At 31.1% G+C, this 16,078-nt stretch overlaps 1 protein-coding gene across 1 annotated transcript in view; it reads right to left on the bottom strand.

Moving 5' to 3' along the window:
- LOC139511133 (uncharacterized) overlaps window positions 1–16,078 on the bottom strand; it is a 231,704-nt gene that overhangs the window by 110,118 nt on the left and 105,508 nt on the right. Inside the window, exons 86-98 of the mRNA XM_071297705.1 lie at window positions 12,448–12,611; window positions 11,234–11,416; window positions 10,782–11,034; window positions 9,350–9,513; window positions 7,823–8,002; window positions 7,029–7,284; window positions 5,348–5,511; window positions 4,425–5,000; window positions 3,871–4,029; window positions 2,972–3,224; window positions 2,562–2,725; window positions 2,128–2,304; window positions 322–574 (exon numbers count right to left, since the gene is read on the bottom strand). Coding sequence (XP_071153806.1) covers window positions 322–574; window positions 2,128–2,304; window positions 2,562–2,725; window positions 2,972–3,224; window positions 3,871–4,029; window positions 4,425–5,000; window positions 5,348–5,511; window positions 7,029–7,284; window positions 7,823–8,002; window positions 9,350–9,513; window positions 10,782–11,034; window positions 11,234–11,416; window positions 12,448–12,611 — 2,946 coding nt within the window. The remainder of the gene's footprint in view (window positions 1–321; window positions 575–2,127; window positions 2,305–2,561; window positions 2,726–2,971; window positions 3,225–3,870; window positions 4,030–4,424; window positions 5,001–5,347; window positions 5,512–7,028; window positions 7,285–7,822; window positions 8,003–9,349; window positions 9,514–10,781; window positions 11,035–11,233; window positions 11,417–12,447; window positions 12,612–16,078) is intronic.

Raw genomic sequence — 16,078 nt, 5'->3', positions numbered from 1 at the left:
TAAACTTGAGGTTACATGGTTCCTAAACCTTGTACACAGGTTCCTTTGGTATCTTTGATCCCTTTCTTAGATAAGGGGAGAAATTTGATTGGTTAACTCCCAGTGATGGTTATTTTCTTGTATGAAATAAAATGTTATTTGAAATTGTTCCTATAGTACATTACTCATACAAAGTATTTCTTTATTTGAAACAAAGATAACTTCTGCACATTTTTTTGAAAAGTGCAAATTTAACAAAGACTGATAGGGGAAAATCAATGGTGGTATAACTCCTCAAACAGTTCAAGTGATTGTCCTTTAACATGTTTACTTATTACTTACTCAAGACGAATAACTCCAAATAGATAGACGTGATCTTTCTTTCCAAATTGATAATCCACCAGACTAATGTTGACTGTTAGTTTCTCTATCTGTACCTCTAATGTATACTGACAAGGGTCAATCCTGACAGAGGTTGTAATAGATCTACCAATCAGATCTACATCAGTACAACATGTTATACCAGTACAATAGTCTCCAACGTGACATCTGGTTGAGGCAGGGAGACTGGGAAGGACAATGTCATGTGGACAGTCTGTGAAGGAAAAGAATATTGACAGCAATTATTCATATATGTATGCCTTACCCAAAATTTCTATAATATCTTTGTCCTTAAAATGGAAATGAATTTAAAAAGTTTGCATTTGTTTTTTAAAAACCAGGAGTTGGTTTCACAAAAAAAACTTATGACTAAGATTGATCTTAAGTCATGAACAATTCAGTATACTTATGACCAAAGATTTTTTGTGAAACCGACTCCAGGTCCTTTAATTCATACTGCCTACTGTGATTATAAACATCAAAAAATATGAATGATCTTCTTTACATTACAAAAATAAAAGAGTTGTAGAAACAAAATAATATACAAAAGGGATGAAATATTGGTACAAATATTCCTCTTGATACTATCTTTTGATTTTAAGAGGCTTCTGTCAAAGTTTGGTAAAAATCCAGGATAGTTTATGAATCTAATAAATGTTTTTAAAACTTTAACTTCAGACTGCATGTAATGTTAACTGGAATAAAAACTAAGTCTATTTATAAGTAAAATACAGATAAACAGGTAAAAAATTTTAACAAAATTTCCTTCTAGATACTAGCTTTAAGGAGGCTCGCGGGTATAAGATTTTCAGAAAAAAATTAAACATTAATTTTTCATTACAAATTTTATTGATTACCTTAAGTAGCTGTTACTTTATCATATGGTACAAAAATCATTCCAAAAAATCAATTCGTGTTGGCCCCAGCGGACTTTTAAAATGTAGATGTCATTGAAAAAGCTTCAAATTATCTCCCTTTGGTGCAAAAATTCCATTTTTTGGCATAAAACTTGAAATATCTTTTTTAACTCATCTGTGACCTATATTTTTTATTGTTGTTTTCGAATAAGCTGTACATAGACTAAATAATTGTAAAATTTTAGCGATTTCTGTAATTTAGTTCTTTTTTTATTTCGTTATTGCCGCTATTTCTCCTATTAGTTCAACAGAAAAAAAGGACATTAACAAAAATGTATGCTCCTTTCGAAGGCAGATTGTGAGCGTAAATGAACGGTGACCCCATTTTTTTATTTCATTTTTCTATTAAGTATAAGATAAAGTTCATTTATAGAAAAATATAGAGAAATCCTATATTAAATAAAAAATTTCATTTAGACCCGCGAGCCCCCTTAAATCATAAACAAGCTTCAGTCCAAGTTCAGTACAAATCCAGGATAGTATAAGAAAGTAATTTAAATTTTAAAAACTTTAACCTCAGAGTGAATGTATTGTTTCCCAGCAGATAAACTAAGTCCAGTTAAAAGTAAAATACAGAAAAAATGGAATTTTATTTTTACAAAATTTACTTCTGGATACAAGCTTCTGTACAAGTTTGGTACAAATCCAGGATAGTTGAAGAAAGTTATTAAAATTTTTAAAACTTTAACCAGAGTGAATATTTGTAAATGTCTACCACGACGGATTGTAGGATCGATGTGTCTGACTTTTTCAACTTAAGTCAAAGGCTCAACAATAATATGAAACCTTTTTAACATAGATGAATTCTGTCTTTTTTGTTTTTTTAAGATATCTATCATGACGGTCTTACCATTGTTCCATCCATTAATATTAGGTAGGAATGGTGAATCTTGTTGGTCACACTGATTCTCTAATAGGAACGGTGATAATCCCAGAGTTTCTAACAATTTCTTGGTGATTTCTGATGACAAAGAACTTACAGAAGTACTCAACCCACTGTTCACAAGAAAGTTGTCAAGGGAAAAACCTATAAGATAAAATATTCAACATCATTCCAAATAAACTGCTTATTAATAATATTAACCTTTCATTTACACTTTTAACTGTGTAAAAATTTTGTCAAGTGTTTCAAAAGTGTTGTTCATTAAAGATTCAAAATGGCAATGACTTTCATAATCTTGAACCATTTTTACAATTAATTGCTTTCAATCATGCAAATACTTTTCACGTCAATAATTCATTTTTTCTTTATGCCAAAAATGTTCCTAGATATACAAATTTTACCTTTAACGATGAAATCACTTGTCCAATTACACGCAGGTTTAGGAAGTGTAACATTCTGTAAGAGTTGAACTAGTACTTCACAAGGTCCTGACCTTTCCATACATACAGATACATCCATATTAACCAATAAAACACCGTCATCAGCAAAATTCTCTATAGTAAACCTTTCAAATAGAATAAAACACTGTCATCAGCCAAGTTCTCTGTTGTAAACCTTTCAAATAAAATATAACACCATCAACTTAAAGTTCTCTATTGTAAACCTTTCTCATATATAAAGGAAAAACTTCTTCCGCTATCCAACATTACCTTATTCTCCTGTGGCAATACAAATTCCTCCCCCCCTTTTCACTTCATTAGTTTTTCCACAATGACAATTTTTCAATGAGCCATAAGAAAATTTGACTTACTGTAAATTCAGCAATCCAAACAGTGAGTATTTTTCTTTCTTTCCCCATTCATAGTCAACCAAGGAGTATTCCAGATATAGTTTCTCTATCACCACGGTCAGTTTATAATTACATGTATCTATATCTACATAGGTATGAAATTGTCTCTTTATTCTGTTTACTTCAATACAGCAGTCTAGAGCTGTACATGTGTCTGGTATATAGCATGATGCATGAGAAGATATATCATTAAACGTAGGCATTGATGGGCATGCTGAAACAAATTACCCTTTGTATCAAAGAACATTTTTTATAGAGTCAGTCAACATCTATATTGTTAATCTCTTAAGTGTTTGAGTTCCAAACATAATTACTGTAATACATTTTGAAAATAAAAAAAGATGATACTTACTGAGGAGAGATTAATTCTTTTTCAAGAGTCAAGACTAGCAGTGATATTTCAGACTTTCTGTAATTTCCAATAACATGATTATACATGTACATCAAATAATGAGTTCAATATCTTCATCTGTTTGTGAAAACATGAGATATAACATTAACTTTTTCAAGTTAAGGGGCTACACATTTCATAAGAGCATAACAAATTGTCTTCTTATACTAAAACTATAAGCAATTGTTATTATTGCTTGATGTCCAGTGGCAAATATTTATAATGCAAATTAAGGACCTGAACACATAAACAATGTACTAGCTGGTTGGCTTTTTATAAGGACCAGAATTTGGACTGATATTGAACAAAGTGGTAATGATGGGTAGTGTCATACCAGTGGATTCTCTACAGAGTTATTACGGCTCATTCACTAATGTGCAGAAAGAAGTGACATCATCATAACAAGACTAGATGTTGACAAGGGTTTTACAACTGTGAAGGCTATATCACCAAGATACAAACAACCTACCATTATTCCAGCCATTTACAGCTGGTACATATGGAGTCTGTGTCTTGTCACAACCCTGTAGATATTCAGACACACCAAGATATTCCAGTAGCTGGGATATACTGAACTCTGTTAGACTAAGCAATCCACTGTTATCCAGAAAATTGTCCAGAGAAAAATCTGTAATTATGTATTATATAAATGTATCACACAGTTTAGCATGTGGTTGCATGAAATTTAATACCAAATGGCAGGAAGCTCTACTCAGAAAGAATGCCAGAAAATTTCCTACATAGTCATTATATTTAAACATTGATGTTCTTCTGAGGTGATCTGGCAAAGATGTATTCTCTCTGTGTGCTGTACTTCATTCATGATATGGCAATGGGAAAACACAATAGAACCAATTAATATTAAAATTGAAGTTTGAATAATGAAGAGCTGAGATCAAGTGAACCATATGTCAGTTACAAAAAAATTGAGTATCACATTTGGAAAAGTATAACTTTTAACACCATCCCTATCTTCAACAGTAGTTAGAATTTAAGACATTTAACAATGTAAAGACAGTATACCTGCACTACAATCTACAGAGTGTGAAACCAGAGTAGGTAAGGTGGTATTCAGTTCACTGTATGCAGTTTTGATGAAATACTCAGGTTTATAGGCCACTGTCTTCAATAGATCAACATCAATGCCTGTCCCTATCCCTACAGATATAATTCTAACACCTTTACTGCTACATAATTCTGCTTGTTGTACAGCCTTGATGGAGTCTGACTTCCCATCAGTCAATAGAACTAAGTAATTCACAGCCTCCGATCGATCTCCTTGACTAGTTACAAACATCTGATTACATGTGTAACTAAAGGCATCAGCAATATCTGTATACATCCCATTCTGATATACAGCTTTGGACAAGGTCTCTTTAATTTTTGTCTTATCATGCCCATCTTTTACGTTTAATATTTTTCTTGATGTTCCCTGACCTTCAAACAAGGTCATTCCTACATTGATAAGGTCATCACGGATCACTAGACTGTTTACAGTATCAATAATGGCCTCCACAGTATCGTCAAAATGTTTCTGTCCTACACTGCCAGATTCATCAACGACAAATACAATGTCAGCTGGCATCACAGATTTACATCCTTAAAATGAAATAAATTCATATTATATATGATATACTAAATCATTTGAGTTACTATAATAAATACAATGTCAGCCGGCAGAACAGATTTACATTGATATCCCTAAAATAAAATAAATGTATATTATATATGATATATTAAATCATTTCAGTTACCATAATACATACAATTGGATACTGATACACCAAGGTGATAATGAGAAGTAAAACTCCAAGATATTCCTCAACAATTTACAAATTATACAGCAAACTTTTAATATATTCCATAACATTTATCCAAATATACAGTAAGCCTACCAATGTACTAGGTATTTTGTATTGTTTATTCTGATTACACAGTAAACTTACCTGGTACGTTGTATGGTTTATTCCAGTTACACAAGGGTTTAGGTAACAAAGCATTATTAAGTATAACATGTTGTTGACAGTTTGATCCATCAGATTCCCAGCATACTCCCAGTGTCAATGATACAAGATACAAACCATCCTCTTGTAAGTTATCTATCATATACCTGAAAAATATACATTTTTATTTACTATTAAGATACATTTTATCAAATCACATTTTTATTGAAAACATTCAATTGTAATTGTAACTACAAAATTACATAGATATATAAATATATATAAAATAGGAACTGGTAAGTATATAAAAAAGATAGTCCCTGAGAATTTAAATGATTTGAAAAAGAAAATGTGTAATCAAAGAAGAAAGCAATATATCAGATTTAGTTTTCTTACCAGATATCATAAAGGATAATCATACTTGACAGTGACATATCAAATACAATATTCATAACTGAGTGACATATCAAATTTAGCATTCATATCTGACTTAGACATATCATATACAGTATTCATATCTGACTTAGACATATCATATACAGTATTCATAACTGACTTAGACATATCATATACAGTATTCATAACTGAGTGACATATCAAATTTAGCATTCATACCTGATATAGACATATCATATACAGTATTCATAACTGACAGTGACATATCAAATGCACTAATCCTACTTAACAGTGACATATCATATACAGTAAGCATATCTGACAATGACATATCATATACAGTAAGACTACCTGACAATGACATATCATATACAGTAAGCATATCTGACAATGACATATCATATACAGTAAGACTACCTGACAATGACATATCATATACAGTATGACTACCTAACAGTGACATATCAAATGCAATATTCATACCTGACATAGACCTATCAAATGCACTAATCCTACTTAACAGTATAATATCATATACAGTATTGTTATTTGGATGGAGGGTTGTCTCATTGGAACTCACACCACATCTTCCTATATCTATCTACTGACAGTGACACATATGCAGTATTCATACTTAGCAGTAAAATATGAAAATAGTATTCATATTTGACAATAACTGATCATATGCAGTATTCATACCTGACAGTGACATATCAAATACAGTTTTCATACCTGACAGTGACATATCAAATACAGTTCTCATATCTGACAGCGACATAACATATGCAGTATTCATAACTGAGTGACATATCAAATTCAGTATTCATACCTGAGTGACATATCATATGCAGTAGTCATACACGACAGAGTCATATTATCAGTAGTATTCATACCTGTCAATGACAGCAATTACTGTATTCTTAACTAACAATGACATATCATGCAATACCTGACAGCGACATAGCTTTGCAGTATGAATACCTGACAGTGACATATCATATAAAATTACTAATAGTGACATATCAAATGCAGTATTCATACATGATAGTGACACATCAAATGCAGTATGCATACCTGACAGTGACATATCATATACAATTACTAATAGTGACATATCAAATGCAGTATTCATATCTGATAGTGACATATCAAATGCAGTATTCATACCTGACAGTGACACATCAAATACAGTATTTATACCCGACATTGAAATATCATATGCAATTACTGACAGTGACTTATCAAATACAGTAATCCTACCAGACAGTGACATATACAGTAATCATACCTGACAGAGATAACCCCAAAGAGGTCAAACTGATTCCATTCACCATATGTTACATCGTCCAAAGTAACATCAAATTTGAGTTTCTCTACACCAAAACTAATCACATAGTTACAGGTATCAACTGTAAAGAAACTGTGGAAACTTCTTTTGATAAAACCAACATTTGCACAACACTGTATCCCTGTACAGGATTCATCAAGGTAACAGTTCAGATCTTCCATTAGGGGAGGTAATCTAACAACGCTATCTTGGCAACCTACAAAGAAAAAAAATAAAGGCTTTGGCAAAATCCATAAAGAAAATATATGCAACTACAAACATTTTGCAATCTTTTTGAATACTTTTTAAATTAAAGTTGCTATGGAATATGTACTGAACTTATAATCTACTTGGTAAAACATTAGGTTGGATTTGTCTCAAATATGGTGGCATCTAATCTTGTAACATATTGATTGTTCTAACACTAACACATCTACCCCAAAAGCTTTTAATTCACAGATTCTAAGCTCTGTGTTTGAAGCTTAAATTTGGTTGAAAGATAAGGATATTTTTAAATTTCACCAAAATCCTTATTTTGGGCCTAATTGGATGAAAATGTCAACATTTAAATAGATAAGTTAGACCTATTCTATCACCATCTCACATATTTACTTATCTACTTTTCATCTGGAAATAATTGGTTTGACATTAGAGACAATTAGGCCTTTTTTGCAACAATTGCTTTGTAAATTGTAGTCAATAAATTATTCAAAAACATTTTTCTATAAAAGCATAATGAAGAAGCAACTGCTTACCTAAGCTCCAACCTTGATAAGATGTAGTAAACACAGACCCTGGATCAGACGGGTTGCATTGTTTGTCCAATAAAAACGAAGTCAGTCCTAAATCCTTCATCAGCTGTAGTATACCTTCATCTGGCAGTGTTAGGTTTGGACTGAAATTCTTCAAGGAAAACCAGTCAGACAATGACCAATCTATAAAAAAAAAAAACAGTAACACTAAAACATCAGTAAGGTGGCTATCAAACTGGAACAAATTAACTGCTTTAGATTATAAATGGAACAATGTTCAAAACTTTATTTTAGAGCTAAAACCAGTCAAAAATATAATAAAACTGTAATGCAAATATTGAGACATTAAAGATCAAAGTATGATAGTTCAATAATCTTCTAATACAATTTATGTTATTTATTGCTTTTTTAAGACAAATGTGAGGTATAAACTAGGGATGGCAACAAGTACTCGAGTACTCGGGTACTTGATCGGAAGACCGAGTACTCGAGTACAGTTTTAGTACTCATATTCGTTTGCCTGTTATACATCTTGAGATATGTTCTCTTCACATTTCCACTCACTTTAGTTCCGTTGAAATATCACATTCGAAATACTAAATAAAACCAATAAAGAGCATAAATATGTTTATCATGAGGCTTCTATTTGTTATAGTACATGTAGTACCAGCAAAGTTCTTTTCTTCCGAGGGAATGTTTTCATGTTCACTACTTGTAACAACAAAAGGAAAGTCAAACAGTCTTTCGTCTGAAATTGTTGACCATATCATATTTCTAAACAAGAACAAATTCAGAGTGACCTGCGGTAAACCATACACAACTGATTGGAGACATTTTTAACGGTGTTTGTACACAGATCAACACTTTCATGGATTAATAATTAACTCATCACAAGCCGTAAAACTTATCTTTCTTTGTTAATCAAGACTTCTATGTAAACATGATTGGTATGAGATGTACATTTAAATTAATTTAAATACACAGTAGTTAAAATTTAACTATAATTGTTTAATTTACAATTAAAAAATAGGCAAAATTACGAGAGAGACATTCAAACTCAAAAGTTGAAAATAAACTGACAACGTCATTGCTAAAAAAAAAAGAAGAAAATCAGACAAACGATGGTGCCAAATAAAACCAAACACACATTACAAGTAAGACTGAGCAGCACAAAAAAGCACAAGTAATTTGAAGTCCAATATTCTTGTTGACAAATTAATGGACGTATCATAAAAAATACCAACTTCTCAGGAACAGATGATACATATATTGTCTACTGTGTCGGACTTTAAGTAGTACGTTTGACTTATGTTTATAAAAGGTAATAACAAAAACACTGCATTCCACCTTAAATCTAAACTTTTCAATAGACGTTTAAGATTCATCCGAGTACTCATGAATACTCAAGTATCTTGACCGAGTATTCGAGTATTAAATTTCAGATCTTTTGACATCACTAGTATGAAGTAATGAAATATATACCTGATATAATTGAGTAAAACTGTAGGTAAAACTGTAGGTAAAACTTACCTGACTTTAAGAATCCTTTCTGCAAGCTACACAGAAGTTTGGGGAGTTTAGTGTTAGAAAATATAGTTGCTTCAATTGTACAAGGTCCCCCGTCATTAAAACACACCTTGACATCAAGGTCAAGGTAATATACATTTTCTCCTGGTATATCTGTTATCTTGTAGCTATAATAAGGAAGTAAATCATTAAAACACACCTTGACATCAAGGTCAAGGTAATATACATTTTCTCCTGGTATATATGTTATCTTATAGCTATAATAAGAAAGTCAATCATTCACTGTTTTATATATATCATTGTTTGTAATATTGGTATTATGCAGATTTTACATTTCAAGAGAAAGATTGAGGTATTAAACCAAGTAACAGAACTGTTTGACCTAAAGTGCGTGGAAAAAACAGAGGCAACAACAATATTGGATATAAATTTAATCATTATCTAAAAACATTTCTCCAAGGAGTATCTGTGTGTGGTTTTTATAGATATTGGACTAATCTTTTTCTTTCCATGATCAATTAGTTGAGTGCCACAACAGAAGAAAGAACTTCTTACCCATCCAAATTATCTCATTTTATCACTGTTTTTATACTGTTTATTCAATCTGCAGTTTTATGTGTAGTATCAAAAATTTCAGCAAAAAAATAAACATTTGTTTTTTCATTACAAATTTTATTTATATACACTATTAGTTATTACTTTATGAAATGGTATAAAAATCAACCCACAAATTGGATTTGGTTTGGCCCCAGAAGACTTTTAAATGTTTAAATCATTGAAAAAGCTCCAAATTATCTCCCTTTGGTCCAAAAATGTCATTTTTTGCCATTAAAATTGAAATATCTTTTTAAACTTATCAGTGACCTATATTTTTTTATTAATGTTTAAATAAGCTGTACATAAACTAACAATTGTAAAATTTAAGCGATTCCTGCAATTTCGATATTACCTCTATTTCTCCTATTAGTTCAACAGAAAAAAAAGACATTAACAAAAATGTATGCTTTTTTCCGAGACAGATTTTATTTCATTTTTCTATTAAGTATATGATAAAATTCATTTATAAAAAAATATAGCGAAATCCTATATTAAACAAAAAAATGATTTAGACCCACGAGCCCCCTTAAGCAATGATGTTTTCTGTCTTTCTTTTATCATGGTTTTGATTAGAATCTTGATGTCTTCTACATTTATCATCATCCCTTAACCTTCAACCTCTGGATATCATCACCTAGATGTAATTCACATAAGATACATTGCTCACAGAAATTGCAATAAGGGTCCCAAGTTGTCCAGTACGTTATTAACACATGCACAATGTAGTCATTTCCAAGGACGTGACATTGTATGTAATCAAGATCAAGATTTGAATTTGAAATAAAACCACTAATTCTACGCTCTTTCTTAGAAAATCTTGAAACAATGTTTAACTCACTTAATATTTATTATTCTTTCCACATTGAATTGTTTCTGTACATTGAAATCTGTTTCATATAAAGAGAACTCAAACTGATATTTCTCTATTCCAAGTTTGAAGACTGAATTACATGGATCTATGGTCAAGTAGAAGTTGATATTTCTGTTAATCAGTCCAACAGGTGTGCAACAGGTAACAGAGGTACAGGTAGAATCCAGGTGACATATCATACCACCAGGTAAGTCTGGTAACATTAGGATTCCATCACATTCTACAATAATAACAAAACAGACCTTAACTACAGTGTTGTCTTGTTGCATTTCAAAAAGATTGATATATCAATTTATAATCCCTAACTAGAAATTTTAGTTTTAGTATTAAATAAAAAAACAAAGGCATACTGTACCCAATAAAAAGAAGCTAGGTTCCAGCAATATCCTATTTTTTTTAAATCATAATAATAAACATACCTGTGTTCCACCCATGACTATTAGCAGTACTGTATAGAGGATTAGATGTCAGATCACATCCTGGCTGCTGTAAATATTCAGCTATACCTAAATGTTCTAACAATTTGGATGTCACCAATTCTGACAGCTGTGTAACATTTGAAGGTAACTGCTGCTCTGTCAACCAGTCACTTAACTTGAAATCTAAAAGTAAACAATTTCATCATGCTTTAAAGAATCTTTCTTTTTTATATATGAAACTCTCTCAAACATGTTAATCCCCCAACCTAGGCTGCTTTGCTTTAATGGGTTTATTTCCATCAAATGTGTCATTTAAATCCCATATGACATAAACAACCATATCCAACCTCATTTCCTGTAAATATGTCTGATTATTGTGTAATCATACAGGTCCTATTTTCACCTTGTCTCCAGTTTCTTTTTGGCAAACATGTCCATTTTAGGATCCATAACTTCTGAAATCATTTAGTGGTAATCTATTTTCTCTAATATCAGTAATGTCTGACATTTAATCATTGAGAAATGATTTTTAAAAAATGTCAGGTTTTTTCTGGAGTCCAAAGAAGAAGAAAAACTGATATCCAAAGACATAAATGCAGATGATTTTTTTTGGATACAAATCCTAAAGATTAAAAACTTTACTGAGTTAAAAGAATGTAATCAAAAATGGAGACATCATAAAATTGTAGAGATGGACAGAGATCCAAAAGGATATTATATAATAATATTTACAGTAATATCATATTAAAAGATCTCCAATTATATAAATATGTGTGTGCTAAAGTAATCTCCCTTTAAAAATGCATAAAGTCAATAACTGTAGCATATTTCTTTTGAAAAATAAATACTCTAATCAGTGGTGGATCCAAGGGGAGGGTTCAGGATTTTTTTCGGCGGTCAATGCATTTGAATGGGGACATATAGTTGGAACAACCCCTCTGTTGAAAAATGCTTGATCCTCCCCTGCTTATAGATAAAAATAAAATGCTATTATAAGCAAGTGAATTTATAGGATAATAATTCATATCTTTTTCTTTATAATTCAATTTTGGATGTGACATTATATAAAGCATATAAAATTTGCAAACATCCAAAACAATGACATCCACAAATACTTATTTTAACAATGAAATAATTCTTGAAACCAAAATAGCTTAGAAAATAACAGATTAACACAAGTATAAGCAATGCTGTAAAATACTCAGGTTCCTTACTAGGGATAGGAAATCCTTTATTCCAGTCACAAGGTTGTTTGGAAATCTTTGTATCTTTGAACACATCATAGCTGTATATACAGTCTCCTTTGGTCTCAAAACATATCTCAAGCTTTAAACTGAATAAAATCTTCTCTTCAGCTTCTAAATCCACTATCTTGTAACTGTAGAAAGAAAAACTTTTGTAATCAACATTAAGTGAGTGAGCACAGACAAGATTATTTTTACACAGAACGCAATAATCAGCTAGTCTTGTACATAAATCAGGCTGTTAGTTTTCTTGTATCAATTGTATTACATTTGTCATTTAGAGACCTTTTGTAGCTGACTCTGCAGTATGTGCCTTGCTCATTGTTGAAGACCATGACTTATAGTTCTTAATTTCGTGTCATTTGGTCTCTTGTGAAGAGTTGTCTCATTGGCAGTCATATCACATCTTAGATAAAAGAGAAAAAATTATGAATAAGTATAAAAACAAATATTTCTTACATTATCTTAAGTAAGTTTGTCTTCAACATGTCTGTTTCTAGTCGTATCAGTTTTGGAAAATGTAGCAATATTCTTTGGAACTTAAAACCAGAAATAAACTGCTAGCGTGCCTTATTACCTGCATGAAGTTTTTCTAGGTCATTGTGACTTCACCAGTTTACCCAAAAGAGAGAAGAATAAGTATGGGACCACTATTCAAAAAATGTTTGTTGGTAGTTTGCCTACCCTACCCTTTAAGAGATGGGTAGGTAGGTAGGCATTTTTTAATTTTTTTTTGATAAACTTCTATTCATGTAATAATGTATTTGTGCTATATTTCCCGGCAGGTATGTGTCTTATTCTTTCTTTGATATAGGATCTTATATATTTTCTGCTGTTTAATGTTTGCTTACCGGTATATATTTCATATAATTTAATACAGTATTCTCCCCAGGATTTTTTTATAGTACTGTGGTAAGCAAAAAGTAAAATCACAAAAATACTGAACTTAGAGGAAAATCAATTCGGAAAGTCCATAATAACATGGCAAAATCAAAAAACAAAACACATCAAAAACAAATGGAGAAGAACTTGTCATATTCCTGACTTGGTACAGGCATTTACATTTTTCAAATTAAAAAATTCACAACTAAAATGAGTTTTTTTATTTCATATCAAAGAAAAAAGTGGATTACCCTTTGTGTAAGTAATTAAATGTTAATGCAGACATGTTTAAATAAAAGCTAACATATTCCAAAGATGCATCTAAACCTTTTTTGTTTTATGACTTTGGTTTGTTTTTCAAAGGTGGGTTAGAACGAAATATTATATTTGCTAATCCAAACATAAATACCAACTTTAAATGTTGTGTTTGATTTTTTTTTAATGTTTGAATCATTGCAACAAAAATAATTTGAAAAGATTTGACAGTACATGTACTTGTTTTAGTACTTTTCCTGCCTAAATTGTCTCTCTTCTACAACTCTCACTTTGTGTTTACACTTTGACCAAATAGATGTTTCTATTTTATCATTAAATGCCATTTCATATCCAAGTAATCCCCTGTTAATTTCGATTCTAAAATAACATTAAATTGACATTCATTGATAATTGGAAGGCATAACAAAATAATCTATAATCATTTACAAGATTTTGTTTCATTTTGTCCTCTATTTGATTTGGGGGAAAATGATGCAAGGACAAGAAATCTTAAAAATACGGAAATTCTAATGAATCCCTTGACAATGGGAATACCTCCTGTAAAGCCATTAAGGTTCACCAGTTTAGTTGAAACCACTTAACAGTAATAAAATATCCGTAAATGATTGAACCAGATGCTCCGCAGGGCGTAGCTTTATACGACCGCAGAGGTTGAACCCTGAACGGTTGGGGCAAGTATGGACACAACATTCAAGCTGGATTCAGCTCTAAATTTGGATTGTGATTAAATAGTTGACACAGCATAGGTTTCTGACACAGAATGAATGTGTTCTAATGAACTTAAAAGTTTTGTTTTCTCTTAGAGCAATTCCCTATGCTGTTGAATATTAATCCTCTCAAAAAAATGTTTGAAGAAATTTTCTTTTTTATTTATGAAATTTCAAATGAGAAAAATTGAACCCAATTTTTTCAATCACATCCCCCTTTCCCTTATTCCAAAACTAATCTCAATTAAAATTTCTAATGGAGTTTGCAACAATAACTACTCATTTAAATACATCATAAAATATTAAGATGTAAAAAAACTGCTTGTTATCACTGAATGGTAAAGATTATTTTAATTTATCAGTTGGTAGTAAAAAGTGAATATACATTGTATATTGTATATAACAAAGATTTAAGTTGATTCTGGACAAAGAAAGATAACTCCAATTAAAAAAAAATCTTGCTATTGCACAATATTTTGCAATTAGATATTTCTTGCTTACTATTCTGGACAAAGAAAGATAACTCTAATTAAAAAAAAATTTGCTATTTCACAATATTGTGCAATTAGATATTTCTTGCCATTGCGCAATACTGTGCAATTGAAAAGACTTGCTATTGCACAATACTTAATATAATAATTTTAGATCCTGATTTGGACCAACTTGAAAACTGAGCCCATAATAAAAAATCTAAGTACATTTTTGGATTCAGCATATCAAAGAACCCCAAGATTTCACTTTTTGTTAAAATCAGACTAAGTTTAATTTTGGACCCTTTGGACTTTAGTGTAGACCAATTTGAAAACAGGACCAAAAATGAAGAATCTACATACACAGTTAGATTTGGTATATCAAAGAACCCCATTTTTTCAATTTTTGATGAAATCAAACAAAGTTTAATTTTGGACCCCGATTTGGACCAACTTGAAAACTGGGCCAATAATCAAGAATCTAAGTACATTTTTAGATTCAGCATATCAAAGAACCTAACTGATTCATTTTTTGTCAAAATCAAACTAAGTTTAATTTTGGACCCTTTGGACCTTAATGTAGACCAATTTGAAAACGGGACCAAAAGTTAAGAATCTACATACACAGTCATGACAGTTAGATTCGGCATATCAAAGAACCCCAATTATTCAATTTTGATGAAATCAAACAAAAAAGTTTAATTTTGGACCCTTTGGGCCCCTTATTCTGTTGGGACCAAAACTCCCAAAATCAATACCAACCTTCCTTTTATGGTCATAAACCTTGTGTTTAAATTTCATAGATTTCTATTTACTTATACTAACGTTATGGTGCGAAAACTAAGAAAAATGCTTATTTGGGTCCCTTTTTGGCCCCTAATTCCTAAACTGTTGGGACCTAAACTCCCAAAATCAATACCAACCTTCCTTTTGTAGTCATTAACATTGTGTTTAAATTTCATTGATTTCTATTTACTTAAACTAAAGTTATTGTGCGAAAACCAAGAATAATGCTTATTTGGGCCCTTTTTTGGCCCCTAATTCCTAAACTGTTGAAACCAAAACTCCCAAAATCAATCCAAACCGTTCTTTTGTGGTCATAAACCTTGTGTCAAAATTTCATAGATTTCTATTAACTTAAACTAAAGTTATAGTGCGAAAACCAAGAAAATGCTTATTTGGGCCCTTTTTGGCCCCTAATTCCTAAAATGTTGGGACCAAACTCCCAAAATCAATACCAACCTTCCTTTTGTGGTCATAAACCTT

The sequence above is a fragment of the Mytilus edulis genome, chromosome 2, assembly GCF_963676685.1.
Source record: "Mytilus edulis chromosome 2, xbMytEdul2.2, whole genome shotgun sequence".
NCBI classification, from domain to species: Eukaryota; Metazoa; Mollusca; class Bivalvia; order Mytilida; family Mytilidae; genus Mytilus; species Mytilus edulis.
The sequence above is the reverse complement of the archived record's forward strand: the minus strand, read 5'-3'. Positions and strand labels throughout refer to the sequence as shown.